Genomic DNA, 14276 nt, shown 5'->3' on the forward strand with positions numbered 1-14276 from the left:
TTAAGTCCGTCTTGGCTCTGAGTCTAACGAACCGAAGCACTGGTTTCTAAAGTGGGAATGCCTTAGGAAGTTTAGCTTCCAAAAACTAGGGGGGATGTCAGAACATCATGGACCTAGGCACGGCCCCCAGGATGTTAGGAACGATGAGACGTGGAGAAGTTCCCCCTTTCTGAACGGCTGCCTCTGCAGCAGCACCCGCGCCCCTCGAGATCCGCCAGCTACAGCTGAGCCCCGGCACACCTGGGCAAGTCTTCGCGCCGGCGCTGTCCAATTTGCGCATGCGCAGAATCTGGGAGCGTTCAAGTATGGAATTCAAAGATAAGGAAGGGGGGGAAGGGCCGATGCCTCCTTTTCCTCCTTTTACTGGGAGAACGACACCTAAGTATTTTTCTTTTACATAGATATGAGAAATGTTCATTGCCCCTATTACACTTGGATTTTGCTGAGGAATAAAATAAGGACCCAAGGACATTGAACGTCGAGTTCCCCCCCCCCCCGCATCTTGGATCAATCCGGAGCGGGGGGGGGGGGGGGGGGGCGGAAGCGGAAATGGCTGCGGCCTGTCGGAGTGCCGTTGCTCTGAGTATGGAGGGGTTGTGTCAGCCGCAGCAGGAGGCCAAATCCGAGGTGAGGCCGGAGTTGGGAGGGAGCCGAGCGGGGGTCAGGCGGCACTGTCATCCGGACTGATTGTGTCTAAACTATTTCTCGTTTCCTTTGCAGGTCACCAACCAGGTGAGTAGCCTCTCTGGCCCCGCCCACGTCGGCCCTTCCCTCTCTTAGCCCCGCCTTCTGTCCTCCCTCACTCCGCCCCCTCGCGCCCGCCCCAGCTGAGGTCAGGTGCTTCTTATCTGAGGCCTGGCCCAGAATGATGGAGCTGCCTAACGTCTTCACTGTTCTCGGCACTCTGCTCTCTTATCTCCCACCTCCGTGCCTTTGCCCGAGCTGTGCCCCATACCCCTCCTCCCCCCTCCGCTCTGGCTTCCAACGAGTCTTAGTTCACCTCCCCTTCCCCTGCCCCCACCTCCCCCACTTTGTGCCGGAGGCCTTTCCTACTCCGAGCCCAACCCCAACTGCTGGGGCCTTCCTTCTTCCTTCTACTGTGTATTTGTCTTGGATGTCCAAAGTTATTTAGATATTGTCTCCCCCAGTAGAATAGGCGCTCCTGGAGGTCAGGGGCCGTGTTTTTGTCATTCTTTGCATCCCAAGAGCTTGGCACAGGGTCTGGCACGTAAGGGCCCTTAGTATATGCTTGTGGGTTGACTGCCAGGGAGCGACTTGCACCCTGGTCCTCCCTTAGTGTGTGGGCGATCCCTGTCATCTCAGTTCGAAGCCTTTCCCCCAAAACTCAGAGCTGATTTAGAATTCCACCCCCACCTTCTTAGTGTACCACGCTTCCTTTAGTACTCTTGTACTGCCTGGAGCGATTGAAGAACCTCCTGAATTCTGCAAAGTGGAATCTGGAGGAAAACTGAGTCCCTGCAGGAGGTACTGCCAGTGGTATTTCCTTGTGCTGGTATGTCTGGGAGCTACTTGTCCTGTGGTCACCATCTCTGACACTTGGAAGTGACCTGCACAGGTGGGTTTTGTAAGTGTGTTTGAGTCAGGATCTCAGATAGCTTTTAATTTTCTGTGCACAGATTGTAGACTAACAGGACATACAACTGGAAGAAGCCTTGAAGACCCTCTAGTTCAACTGCCTCTGCTTACATAGGAGGAAATTGGTACACGGAAAGTCACTTGTCTTTCCTTGTCCTTTTAGCAGGATTTCTACTATTTATTGGTATTCTTGCGCCCTGTCAACAGAACATAGTTGTTTGTTTTTCTTCTGAACCTCTATTGTTTCATTTTAATATGAGACTTATAGGAGAGCAAGACTTGAAACAGGACAAGTGATTTTTCTTGTGCCTTTGATGTGCTTATCTCACATCCTAGTTCCATGCAACCCAGTTGGTTTCTTTCTTACATAGTAATGTACCCCATTTTGCCTTGGAAGACTCCCTATGAAAATAAATTCATGAGTTCTGGCAGGCCCTGCCAAACTCTGAAGTCATCAGATACAGGCCTACAGTAGATCCTGCCTGTTCTCTGAAGGACCTGCCTAATTAAATTCAAAGAAGGCAGTCACAAGAGGGCACCCCATTTTGAGGGCAGATGTGAAAGGAAGATGATGAAGATGTTAGAATGCACCAAACTCCTTACAGTGTCTGTCTACATGTTGGAGGCCTGCTTATCTACTGGCACTGAATTTGTAGTAACTAAACTGTTTGAATCTCAGCTCCACTACTGTCGATGTGACCCACAGATAAATCACTTCAGTTCTGTACCTTAGTTTCTTCATAAAATGAAGGCACTGGATAAGGTGACCACAGGGTATCTTTTAGCTGTTTTGGGGGCCCTGCGGCATGGGAAGAATTTCAGGAAAATTGGCCATCTGTTCTACCTTATTGTTGTACTTTTTTTGAAATAAATAATCAAAAATTGACTACATTTGGAAAGCATCCTGAAATTTGCATTTAATAGATATTCTACTCTCTATTTTTTCACACCTACTTTTAAATTTCATGTTAATCTTTCTTTCAGAAGCACATTCCAATCACCCATTACTTGCTTCCCAAGTAGTAGATTCTGAGGAAATTCAATTTTGCCTTAAATATCTATTATTTTTTAAAAATTACATAATATTTTCAAGTCAGATACATTATTTATACTATTTCCCCCTTTCTACATTAAAATTAAGAAGAAATTAGATTTTTAGGTTCTAAGGTCCTTTCTGAAGAAGAAAATTTGCTTCCAAAATGATTGCTTCAGTGGTAAAAACTTCCATTTATTGTGACAATGGAAAAGCTAGGTGATTTTGCAGAGCTTCTTTAATACCTAGATTCATTTACTAATACTGTGGTAGTACATAGTTTCTACTAAGTACTATTAAGCATCTAATTTTCGTCATTTTTTCTAAATATAGCTTATAGAAGTAAAGAAGCCTCTAAGGATATATGTTTTTAAATAACAATGTAGATAGTAAAAAAGAACACTGTTCTTGAAGTCAGAACTAACTTTAAGTCCTAGTAGTAGCAATTATCAGTTAATTAATGAGCATTTATCAATTGCCTACCATGTGCCAAGCACTGCAGGGTTCTGGGGACGCAAAGAAAGAGTGAAATCATCCTTGCCCTCAGTAATCCTACATTTTTCCTCTGTGTGCTTCAGTCTCTTCATTTACAGAATGGCAATAATAATGCTTGCAGAGAAGTACTTTGTAAACAGCAGTATCTACATTTAAATTAGTAAATAAGTAATTATATTGATTTGATTAAGTTCATAAAATGGACACAGTACTGGTATTTTGGTAAGATTGTAAGATAATAATCATTTGCATTACAAATTAATTTTATTTTCTGTTGTGAAAATGAGTGTTTTATTTCAGTGTTTCAGGGATTTGTGATTTCTTCTGTGGAATGGACCACTTGAGGATGTTTTCAAGTTAAACTTGAATGAACGCTTGTAGATGGAATTCCTCTTCAGGAATAAGTTGGGCTGTATGACTTTTGAGGTCTCCTCCATCCCACAGTTCTCTATGGATACTCTTACTGATACATATCAAAGTCTCACAGCTTTGGGCAAGTTGCTGTACTCCCTAAAAACTACCTTATTTCCTGGTTAACTTTCCTGGTAATGAGTCTCCAGAATTAGCCAGACAGTTTCTTGAGTAGCAGATATGCAGCCTGTCCCTGCACCTGCTAGTACTCAGGGTCTTTCTGGGTTGGTCGGACCTCCCAGAACTTGTACTTCACTGATGCAACTTTAAAAAATTCAGTGACTTCCATGTTACAGTAAGGTATCCAAATAAGACTTTAGAAGAGGCTGAAAATTTTATTTTTCTAGTCAGTTACATTTTTTATTTTTCTGCATGATCTCAAAGGTTATATGCAGAGCCAGTAATATCTAGAATGCTTTCCAAAAATGGTAGCAGATTCAAATTTCCGTGGCACATGAGCTAATGTTACTGTACACCTCTCTTGACTATTTGTTAATCACGCTTACATCATTAGTTGCAAAGTTATGACTGGGATCTGGGTTTTCAGTCTCTAGGTCCAGAGCCCATTCCCATTATACTATGCAATTTTCCTTAGGTAATAGAATAACTTTAGATAATAGCTTACTACATCTCCCTTATCAAACATGTTTCTATAGGTAAATGTTGGTTGTAGAAAAATTGACTGAGTCCTCATTATAATAGTAATTCCCACTTCTGTGATGCTTTAAAGTTTACAGAATGCTTTGCTCACAACAGTCCTGTGAGTTAAGTGTAGTATAAGTATTATTCCTGTTTTTGAAATGAGAAACCGACTCAGGAGAAATAAGTTGCTAATTGTTGCATACCTGGGATTTAATCAAACCCTGATCATCTGACTCTAAATTCAGTGTTCTTTCTATTGTAATACTTCCATCTGACTGTATTTCTTTTGAATTTTGTCTAATACCCTTTTACTCATGGCTCCAACTTGTGAAGTACTGGTTTAAATTTCTTTGTAATCATTGCAGAAGTGGTAGCTTGAGCTTGCTAATGTTGATAATACATGATTACAAGAACAATAGTCTGTTTCTTGGAATGCCACTAATCATTTCCACAAGTTATAAAATATTGTTATCAGAGTTAATACTAGTTATATAACTCAATCATCTTTTGCTTGGTTGTATTTATCAAATAAGATAATATTTGCAAAGTGCTTAGCACAGTGCCTGGCACATAGTAGGTGCTACATAAATGCTTATTCCCTTCCCATTTGTGATTTTGAAACTTCTGTAGTTTACAAACTTATGTATTTAATAGTACAAAAATTTTCAGAGATCTTTTAATATAATAAAGTTGTTAATTGGTTCTTTCATCTTTATATTCAGTTAACATCCCCAGAATTCAAGTTGAGTACAGCAAGGAGCTTTTTTCTTTTTACCATTGTTGAATCATAAAATATGACTTCAAATTCTTCAAAAACCTATGTAGCTCTTTAATCATATGTGGCAGGCATATTTCTGTTTTTGAAGCATCAGATTTTGGACATCAACATTGAAATACTCATTTCCTTCACAAAAACATCTTTAAGTGATATCTTACAATTGCTTGTATATCATCCTTATGCCCTCAAATTCCTCCTGCTAAGGCTGCTTCTGGTACTTGACAATGATAGTACGATCATTGTTCTAACAAGTCTGACACTTCTAATGTCCTTTTTTTCTTAAGTTCACATAAACCACAGTGAGTAGACTTGGAGTAGGACCCAGGACTTCAGCAGTAGCTTTGACCCAAATTGTCTCAGAGACAAACAGGGGCAGCTGCTGGACTGAATCCTCCCACACCTTTCTTCCCAGAAAAGGATTTCTTCTTCCTTTTCTGCAAAAGTATTGCTCATGTGTGGGACAAGCAGAGCTATTTGCGTCAGTCACGTGAAAGCTTATCTGGACAGATTCTAGATTAAGAGCTGTAGTTTACCTTGGCCTGCTGTAAACTATGGGTACATTGAACTGTCATTGACAGAAATTTGTTAAAAAATGAGACTTTCTCTATGAAGAGAGATTCAGAACTATATTTCTTTCCCACTGTAGGATCTAAATGGGATGAAGAAAGAACTTGGGCTCTAGTGGCACTCAAGTGCATAAGCAAAATTAAAGCTCAAATTAGAGAAAATAGCAAAGCTATTCCTTTTCCCCACCTCATTTCCTAATCCATTGACTAAAGACTTTTGTGTGTGTTTTGTTGCTCTCTGTAATTTTGACAACATTGTTGTCAAAGAATTCCAACTCAGCTACTATCTCATTGCATTTCTTAGACAAAATCACTTCTCTTCTGGGGAACTCGGTGTCCTCAACTGTAAAATGAAGGGACTGGGCTAGACAACCACTAAGGTTCCCTCTAGTTCTAAAAATGTCGTTGAGTCTTCCCTATGTTTCTCATCACCTCTCCCCAGATGTTTAGTTTGATTTGAACACCATTCTCTTTTGCATTAAATTAAGGAGATAAAAAGCTTTATAAGGAGTAAGTTCTTTGAAATGACAATTCTTCATTTTGGGGCTTATAAATCAGATTTAATTTTTTTTTCCTAGATCAAAAAGGGAGAATTGTAAATGTTTACATAAAGTGTTAAGTTTATTCATTGGCTAATTTTTCCATGTTATCTTTATAAATATTGAGTTGAAACCAATGGTTGGCATGGGAGAAATAGAATTTAAGCAGCTTTGTGTATTCAGAACAGTCTTGTTGATGCTATGTCCTTGTTTTTGTTATAGCTTCTAGATCTTCAGTGGAAAGTGGGTATGGCGGTGAGCTCAGACAGTTGCAGATCTCTTAAGTCTCCTTATGTTGCAATGACCCTAAAAGTGGCAGATCAATCAGGCCAAATTACGAACAAGTCCTTTGAAATGACAATTCCACAATTTCAGGTTTGTCACTGAATCTGAATTTTCTTCTAGGACATTGTTGCTTTAGGAAAGCGCAGGGTTTTTTTTGCTTTTTTTTTTAATTAAAAAGGAAGCATTGTTCTTATTTTAAAATATGTAAATGTGTATTATCTTAAAATATTAATTGAAACATCTTTAATTTACTAATATACAGAATCTGAAACATTTTTTTATCTAGGGATTTGGCAAAATGCATTTATTTTGATGTCGTGTATGAAAGCAGTCTTAACTGAACTTTAACATCTGGCGAAAATTTCAAAAGCTTTCATCTTTTATGGATATATTTAACCAATATTCATTTTTTTGTATTGAGGTATAGATGTACCAAAGATTGACTTTCCTCCTAAACTTATCTGCAGGAAGTTTAAGTAGAATTCAATTTAGCCTCAGATTGTACTGACTTAACATTTTTCTGACAGAGCCTATGCCAATTTGAAACATCAAAATTTGAGTGACTTTATATCAGCTAGATACTTGTGTGAAAACTCTCTTTGTACCTGGAAACACACTTTCAAAAAGAGTTTGTAGCCAGTGCCCCTCAACATTTAGCTATTTTGGTGGTCTCATTTTTTATTTGCCACTAGTCTTTATGATTTAGTTTCTAAAAATCCATTTGCTGAATGCAAAGATCATATCCCATCAACATTTGCTGACATTGTATATGTTTTTGTAAATATGTCAGGAGTTCTAAGCAAAACAACTGTTACCACTCAAGTAGACAATGAGTACCTACTTTATAAAACAAACTAAGAAAAATGATTTCCAAGCTTTATTTTCAAGAACAAATTTTCACATACTCTCCAATGCCACTTTAATTATTTATTATAAACCACATTTTTAATGGTATGGCTTTATTTTAGAGTCCCATTTTTAAAAAATCCTAGTAAAAATATATTATTGTTAATACTGACTACTTAAAATGGGACTAATGCTTGAGTTGAAATAGTAAACTGTGCTTTTGTATATCCTTAAATTCAAGTGTAGGTTAGATCTCTTCAGAAAATTTAATTTTAACATATTATCAAACTGTCTAGGCAAGCAGAACTCCCGGCCTAAATTTCAGATTTAGCCTAATGATGTATTGTTATGTGAATTTAAATCCATATTGAAGGTTGACATTTTCATAAAATCGTTACATTTGACAAAACAACTTGAATATGAATACTAATTAAACATTATTTTCTCTTTTTTTTCTTCCAGTATTTCTTTAAGCAGTTCAAAGAAATGGCTGCTGTTATGGAAACTGTGTAAGAGCTGCTTACTTTGCTGCCAAGTTTATATAACCTTTGTAAGATAATGTGTGTCACTTGATGTAAATATAATTGCATAATAATTAAATGTTGTTTATTAAATGAAGATATAATTTCTTTGTCATCTTCATAGGGTAACATAACCTGTTATTTTAGTCTGTAATCATGTGTTAAACTGCTCCAGTCTCATGTCATCTAAATAAATATGTTATTGACAAATACAAATAACCTTGACCAAAGAAGCTTAAATAAGGAAGTTCAAAAGAATATGCAGTAATTTGTAGGATTAATGAAATAGTTGGCATAAAACAGGATAGATAAAATTAACTTATTAAAGAAGTTCAAGTTCAAAAAGTAGCTTGACCAAAATATAAATCTATGAAGGTATCAACATATTAGAAACTGGACAGAAGCATTCTTGGATGGTGGCATAAGCAGAGAGAAGATGGACTCCTCCATCTAGAGCAATCTATGCAAGACATTCTTGAGTTCATTGCCTTGGAGAAAGAGCCAGATTTTCATGCATTGTCTTACTAACTGATGTGATCTGAGCAAAGATAAGGCATTGGGAAGTTACACAGAAAAAAGTGCTAGTGGATTTTATAGCAAATTTCAGAAAGTTATCTGTTCAAGATTTCATATTTAAGAAATAGTATTGTTTTGAAAGTGTACTCAGCAAGGATATTTGTGTTAAAAATACTTATAAATGTTTCCTTATGCCTTAATGATAGGATTATAGATTTTAGAAATGGAAGGGACTTTTTAGGTTCAATTCCCATTTGAGGCCCAGAGAATTTAGAATTTGCACAGTCATATTTGAATGTAGGTTCTTTGACTCTAAATCCAGGACCCTTTTCACTGGACCACATTACTGTGTTCCATATAACAGGATGATATTTGAACTGAGAGTTAGGAGACATGGACTCTGATCTCTATACTGCCACTATGTTTATTCCTAGGGTAAGTTGTTTAATTGCTGCTATATTCCCTTATTTATAAAATGAGAGGATTGGGCCAAATCTCTAAGTTTCTTTCTACCTCTAAAATTTGATAGTCATAGAAAAACCTTTATTGCTTTTGCTATGTCAGTGAATAGTTTTTCTCAACATAAACTTTAGGTGATAGAGCAAGGAACCCATATTTATTTCTCAGAACCAAACTTCACATCTATTGGTGTTTTCAAAAAGGAACATGGTTGGATCATTCTGTTTTCAGGTGAAAGTATGGAAAACATTTTGTGCCATAGGTTTGAAAACATTTGAAATTTGGAGACCTGACCAAAAAGAGCTGTATGTCTTTTAATGAAACTATCCTTGCATTAAGTTGGTGGTAAAATACTTGGTCCTTCCTCCTGAAAAGTGACCCCTCATAGAATCCAGTCAGATGCCATTTTGCCATTTCTGCCTCCACATTTCTCATGTCCATGGAATGGGAGACATTTGAATTCAGTCTTGAAGGATGACAGTAATTTAAACAAATAGCAGTTTGGGGAGGGGAGTTGTAGGAAATCCGTTTGGGGCACCTGAGAATGGTGTATGCAAGTATTCTGAGAGACGGAGAAGTCAAGGTGAATTTAGGAATTGTGAATAATTCCAATTTAATTGGAACTTAGAGAATATGTAGGTAAATGGGGCAAAATACTACTAGAAACCTATTGAATTGCAGAAGACGTTGAATGCCAAGCTAAACTGTTTATATTTTATTTGATAGTCAATGAGAAGCTATTTAGATTTTTGAACAGGGGAATGATGTAATCAGACTTGTGCATTAGAATCATTTGAATTATCAGACCACTGAATCAAGAACTATATCTCTGGCCAAAATATAGTGGATTGGAAATGGGAGAGACTGGAGGCAGGGAGAGCATTTAGGAGACTATTACTGTAGTCCAAGTAATGGATAATGAGGGCCTTGCCTAAAGTGTTTCAGTAGGAGTGGTAGGGAGTAGCTCAATGCAAGAATGAATTGTAATAACCACAAGAATGCAGCTTCAAAACCGCCTTTGAACATTAGTCTACATGCTACTACACTACCACAATTTACCAACTGGGATTCATTAAAAAATTTGGACATTAAAAGATTTGACCAAGAAAACTATTGCTGTTATATCTCGTCTAAGTCAAATGCCATCATTGAATATGTTTTTGATGTGTTTCATCTGTCACTCTTAAAAACTTGTGGTCATAATTCTCTTAATGACTTTAGGCAAGATTATAGGAGCAGTTGTATAAAACCAATATTTAAAAAATAATTTTAATTTTCCAAACTTAACAAACACCAAAGAAACAAACATTGTCATCTACAAAGAACAAAAAAAGATTGTATTCAAAACCACGAATTTCCATTATTTACAGCTTTTTCTTTAAGTTTATAATAAATTCAACATGCCAGTTGCAAAGCTGTCCTGCTTACTTGTGTCTCCCTCTGAATTTCCTTCTCTTGCCTTGTTGTTGCTATATAAATTGTTCTTTTGGTTCTGTTCACTTCATTCAGAATCAGTTCATCTGCATCTTCCCAGGTTTCACTGCATCTGTCCCTTTCATCATTTCTTATGGTACAATAATGACATATTACATTCATGTGCCACAATTTGTTCAGCCATTCCTCAACCAATAGGCACCCTCTTAATTTCTAGTCCATGCAAATAATATTTAGGTCAACATATATTAAAAGGAATATATTTGTAAAGCACTTAGCATAGTATCTGGCACATTGTAGGTCCTTAATAAATACCTGTCATTCCTCAGTCCCCCAATATGAAGAAGACTGATGTTCAGGAGAGTAAACCCTATACTATATCTTCAGTGTTAGCTTGGATCATTTCTGCTTATCCAATTTGTTGCTTAGGTGATTAGTTGAATGATGGTTACACTGGAATTTATATTAATGTACTTCTGAATGATGATCAGAGCAAGTTACATAGCATATGACCATATGTCTTTTATAATCTAAATTTTAAAAAATTTTTCAAAATCATTGATTTTTACAGTATAACTTTTTATTAATTTATTTTCAGTTTTCAACATTCACTTCCACAAGATTTTGAGTTTCAAATTTTTTCCCCTTTTCTCCCCTCCCCCAACTCCAAGATGGTGCATATTCTGATTATTCCTTCGCCCAATCTGCCCTCCCTTTTGTCACACACTCCCCACTTTTCTTATCCCCTTCCCCTCTATTTTCTTGTAGGGCAAGATAGGTTTCTGTACCCCATTGCCTATATGTCTTATTTCCCAGTTGCATGTAAAAACAATTTTTAACTTTTGTTTTTAAAACTTTGAGTTTCAAATTCTCTCCCTGCCTCCCTCCCCTCCCCATTGAGAAGGAAAGCCATTCATAACTACACTACATGTGTAGTTATGCAAAACACTTCCATAACAGTCATGTAAAAGATTATATTTCCCTCCCTCCTGTCCCACCACATATTTATTCTCTTCTCTCCTTTAATCTTGTCCCTCCTCAAATGTGTTTGTTTCTGATTATCCCCTCCTTCCATTTGCCCCCCTCTCATCCCCTTCCCCCCTACTTTCCTGTAGGGTAAGATAGATTTTCATACCCAATTGAATGTGTATGCTATTCCCTCCTTAAACCAAATCTGAGAGTAAGGTTCACTCATTCCCTCTCACCTCTCCCCTCTTCCCCTCCATTGTGAAAGCTTTTTCTTGCCTCTTTCATGGGAGATAATTTACCTCATTCTATTTCTCCCTTTCTCCTTCCAATGCATTCCTCTCTCACTCCTTAATTTAATTGTTGTAGATATTATCCCTTCCTATTCAACTCACCCTGTGCCCACTATGTGTATATAAACCCTCCAACTACCCAAATACTGAGAAAAGTCTTAAGAGTTACAAATATTATTTTTCCATGTAGGAATGTAAACAGTTCAACTTTAGTAAGTCCCTTATTATTTCTCTTTCCTGTTTACCTTTTCATGCTTCTCTTGATTCTTGTATTTGAAAGTCAAATTTTCAATTCAATTCTGGTCTTTATCAAGAATGCTTGAAAGGCCCTCATTTCATTGAATGTCCACTTTTTCCCCTGAAGTATTATACTCAGTTTTGCCGAGTAGGTGATTCTTGGTTTTAATCCTAATTCCTTTGACCTCTGGAGTATCATATTCCAAATCCTTCGATCCCTTAATGTAAAATCTGCAGGATCTTGTGTTATCCTGATTATGTTTCCACAATACTCAAATTGTTTCTTTCTGGCTGCTTGTAATATTTTTACCTTGAGCTGGGAACTCTAGAATTTAGCTATAATATTCCTAGGAATTTTCCTTTGGGGATCTCTTTCAGGAGGTGATTGATGAATTCTCTCAATATCATTCTAATTTTTAAGGAATTATTTTCTTCAGAGCCTTTGGACTTCCTTTTCCATTTGGCCAATTTTGCTTTTTACAGTATTCTTCTCCTCATTGGCTTTTTGGACCTCTTTTGCCATGTGGGTTAGTCTATTTTTTAAGGTGTTATTTTCTTCAGCATTTTGGGGGCCTCCTTTAGAAAGCTGTTGACTTGTTTTTCATGATTTTCCTGCATCACTCTCATTTCTCTTCTCAATTTTTCCTCTACTTCTCTTATTTCATTTTCAAAATCCTTTTTGAGCGCTTCCTTTTCCTGAGACCAATTCATATTTTTCTTGGAGGCTTTGGATGTAGGAGCTTTGATTGTGTTGTCTTCTTGTGGTTGTATGTTTTGATTTTTCTTGTCACCAAAGTAAGATTCTATAGTCTGATTTTTTTTTTTGTTTGCTCATTTTTCCCAACTAATTATTTGACTTTTGAGCTCTTTGTCAGGGTAGTTTTCTGCTTCCAGTGGAGGTGGGGTGGGGTGTACTGTCCTAAGCTTCAGGGATTTTGTGTAGCTGTTTTCAGAAATACGTCTAGGGACTTGCACATTTTCAACTCTTCCAAGGTTGTATGATCAAAGGAGAGGTATTTACTCCTCTCCTGGTCTGTGCACTGGTCTATGAGTGACCTCAAGCACTTTTTTCTGCTTTGGAACTGTGAGGAAGATTCCCTCTCCACTGCTTTCATGCCAGGACTCCTCATCACCCCAGGATGACCACCCAAGATGACAACCCAGATCCAACCAGGGCAGAGCAAGAGAATCCCACCCCAACCCTGGCAAAGAGATCCCTGCAATTCCCCTCTGATCAGTCACTCAATTCCCCTACTATCTGTGGGCCTACAGCTCAGAAACAGCTGCTACCATACCACCACCACAACTGCTGCTGCAGCTGCTATTGCAGAAGCTATGGGCTCTGCTGCCCTGGGGCTATGACTGTACCATGCTCCTCTCTCACAAAGGTCCTACAGACTTTTTCTACTGACTTTCCAAGCTGTCCTTGGTGTTTTGGGATTGCGAAATCTGGAAACCACTGCAGTGACTCAGTCCCCTGAGGCCTGCCCTGGCCCCCTCTTTGCTGGCACAGCCCATGATGGACTGCACTCTGCTCCCAGCCCAGTGTGATAGATTCTTCCTGTAGATTTGTTTCACTCTCTCCTTTTGTGGGTTCTGCTGTTCTAGAATTTATTTAGAATAATTTTTACAGATATTTGAAGGGACTTTGGGAAAGCTCAAGCAAGTCCCTGCTTTTACTCCACCCCCAACATATTTCAAAGATACTACTGCCTATCGAGAAATTATTGAAAGGTAATAAATTACACATGTTGGTCAAACTGAATTTGGTTTGCATTATTTTGGATTACAAATATATTAGCAGAACATCATTTTTCAGTCATCAAGGGGTTACATTTATATATATTAAATGTATATTATAATACTATCACACAGGTTGTTATCTATAAGGGTCTTTGCAAAGCTTGAGATGCTATTTAAATGTTAGCTATTATTAAAAAATTTAAATGATTTCCATATTCTGAAGTTCATGAGGGAAAAGTATCATTTAAATTCTCTTAAAGTATAAAATAAAAGTATACACTCTCTATTATGCTTAAAGTATAAAAATCCAAAGAACATATGAACATTATTCATCCAAATTTGGGGAATCTTTAAAGGAAAAAAGTTTAATACATGTTATAAAAGAAATATTTGATGTAAATTTGGAGGGAGAGGAATGCAGCCATGTAGAAAGATTTTCTGTATCATTTAGAGAGTGAATCTAAGAAATTGAAGAAAAAAAAAAAAGAATTCAGTGCTATTGTTTAGTCCCATTTCTGCCAACTGTGATTTTCAAGAGGGAGAAAAGAGACGACCAAATATAAGTTAGTGGAGGGAATTAAAAACAAGATTTTTCCTCCTTCTAGTACATAACAATAACTAATATTCATATGACACTTAATAGTGCAAAGAAAGTGTAAATTTCTTTGGCTTTTTGGAAGAGTGGGGGAGATGGCACAAAGTAGGGAAGAGTGACTTAGAGTATCCTATTCTATAGTGTCCTTTACCTATCTCTATACTTCAGGCCAAGAACACTACTCATAAGAAGAAAACCATTTTTTTTTTTACCACAGACATGATATTGCCATGTTGTAGACAACTGGGCTCATCCATGGGCGTTTGGATTTTATAGCATCAATGTGGAGAGCACATGAGCAGTGCCTCAGACCTGGAGCCA

General features: G+C 37.6%; 1 protein-coding gene across 2 annotated transcripts; it reads left to right on the top strand.

Annotated features, from left to right (window-relative positions):
* Positions 1–321: 321 nt before the first annotated feature.
* Positions 322–7809, top strand: COMMD6 (COMM domain containing 6). 2 transcript variants are annotated; one of them, XM_072622301.1, is made up of 4 exons: positions 535–627; positions 721–732; positions 6283–6435; positions 7654–7809. In XM_072622301.1, exons 1-4 carry the CDS (start codon positions 550–552, stop codon positions 7702–7704), a joined length of 294 nt encoding a protein of 97 aa, XP_072478402.1. In that variant the 5' UTR covers positions 535–549; the 3' UTR covers positions 7705–7809. The 2 variants fall into 2 exon arrangements, with proteins under 2 accessions (XP_072478403.1, XP_072478402.1); XM_072622302.1 differs by lacking the exon at positions 721–732 and having other exon boundaries at positions 322–627.
* Positions 7810–14276: the final 6467 nt, after the last annotated feature.

This window comes from Notamacropus eugenii, chromosome 6 (assembly GCF_028372415.1).
Source record: "Notamacropus eugenii isolate mMacEug1 chromosome 6, mMacEug1.pri_v2, whole genome shotgun sequence".
Classification (NCBI taxonomy): Eukaryota; Metazoa; Chordata; class Mammalia; order Diprotodontia; family Macropodidae; genus Notamacropus; species Notamacropus eugenii.

Coding starts and splice junctions, on each gene's coding strand:
- COMMD6 (XM_072622301.1), top strand. CDS start 550: ATGGCTGCGGCCTGTCGGAGTGCCGTTGCTCTGAGTATGGAGGGGTTG. Junction 6,436..7,653: donor TGACAATTCCACAATTTCAG/GTTTGTCACTGA, acceptor TTTTTCTTCCAG/TATTTCTTTAAGCAGTTCAA.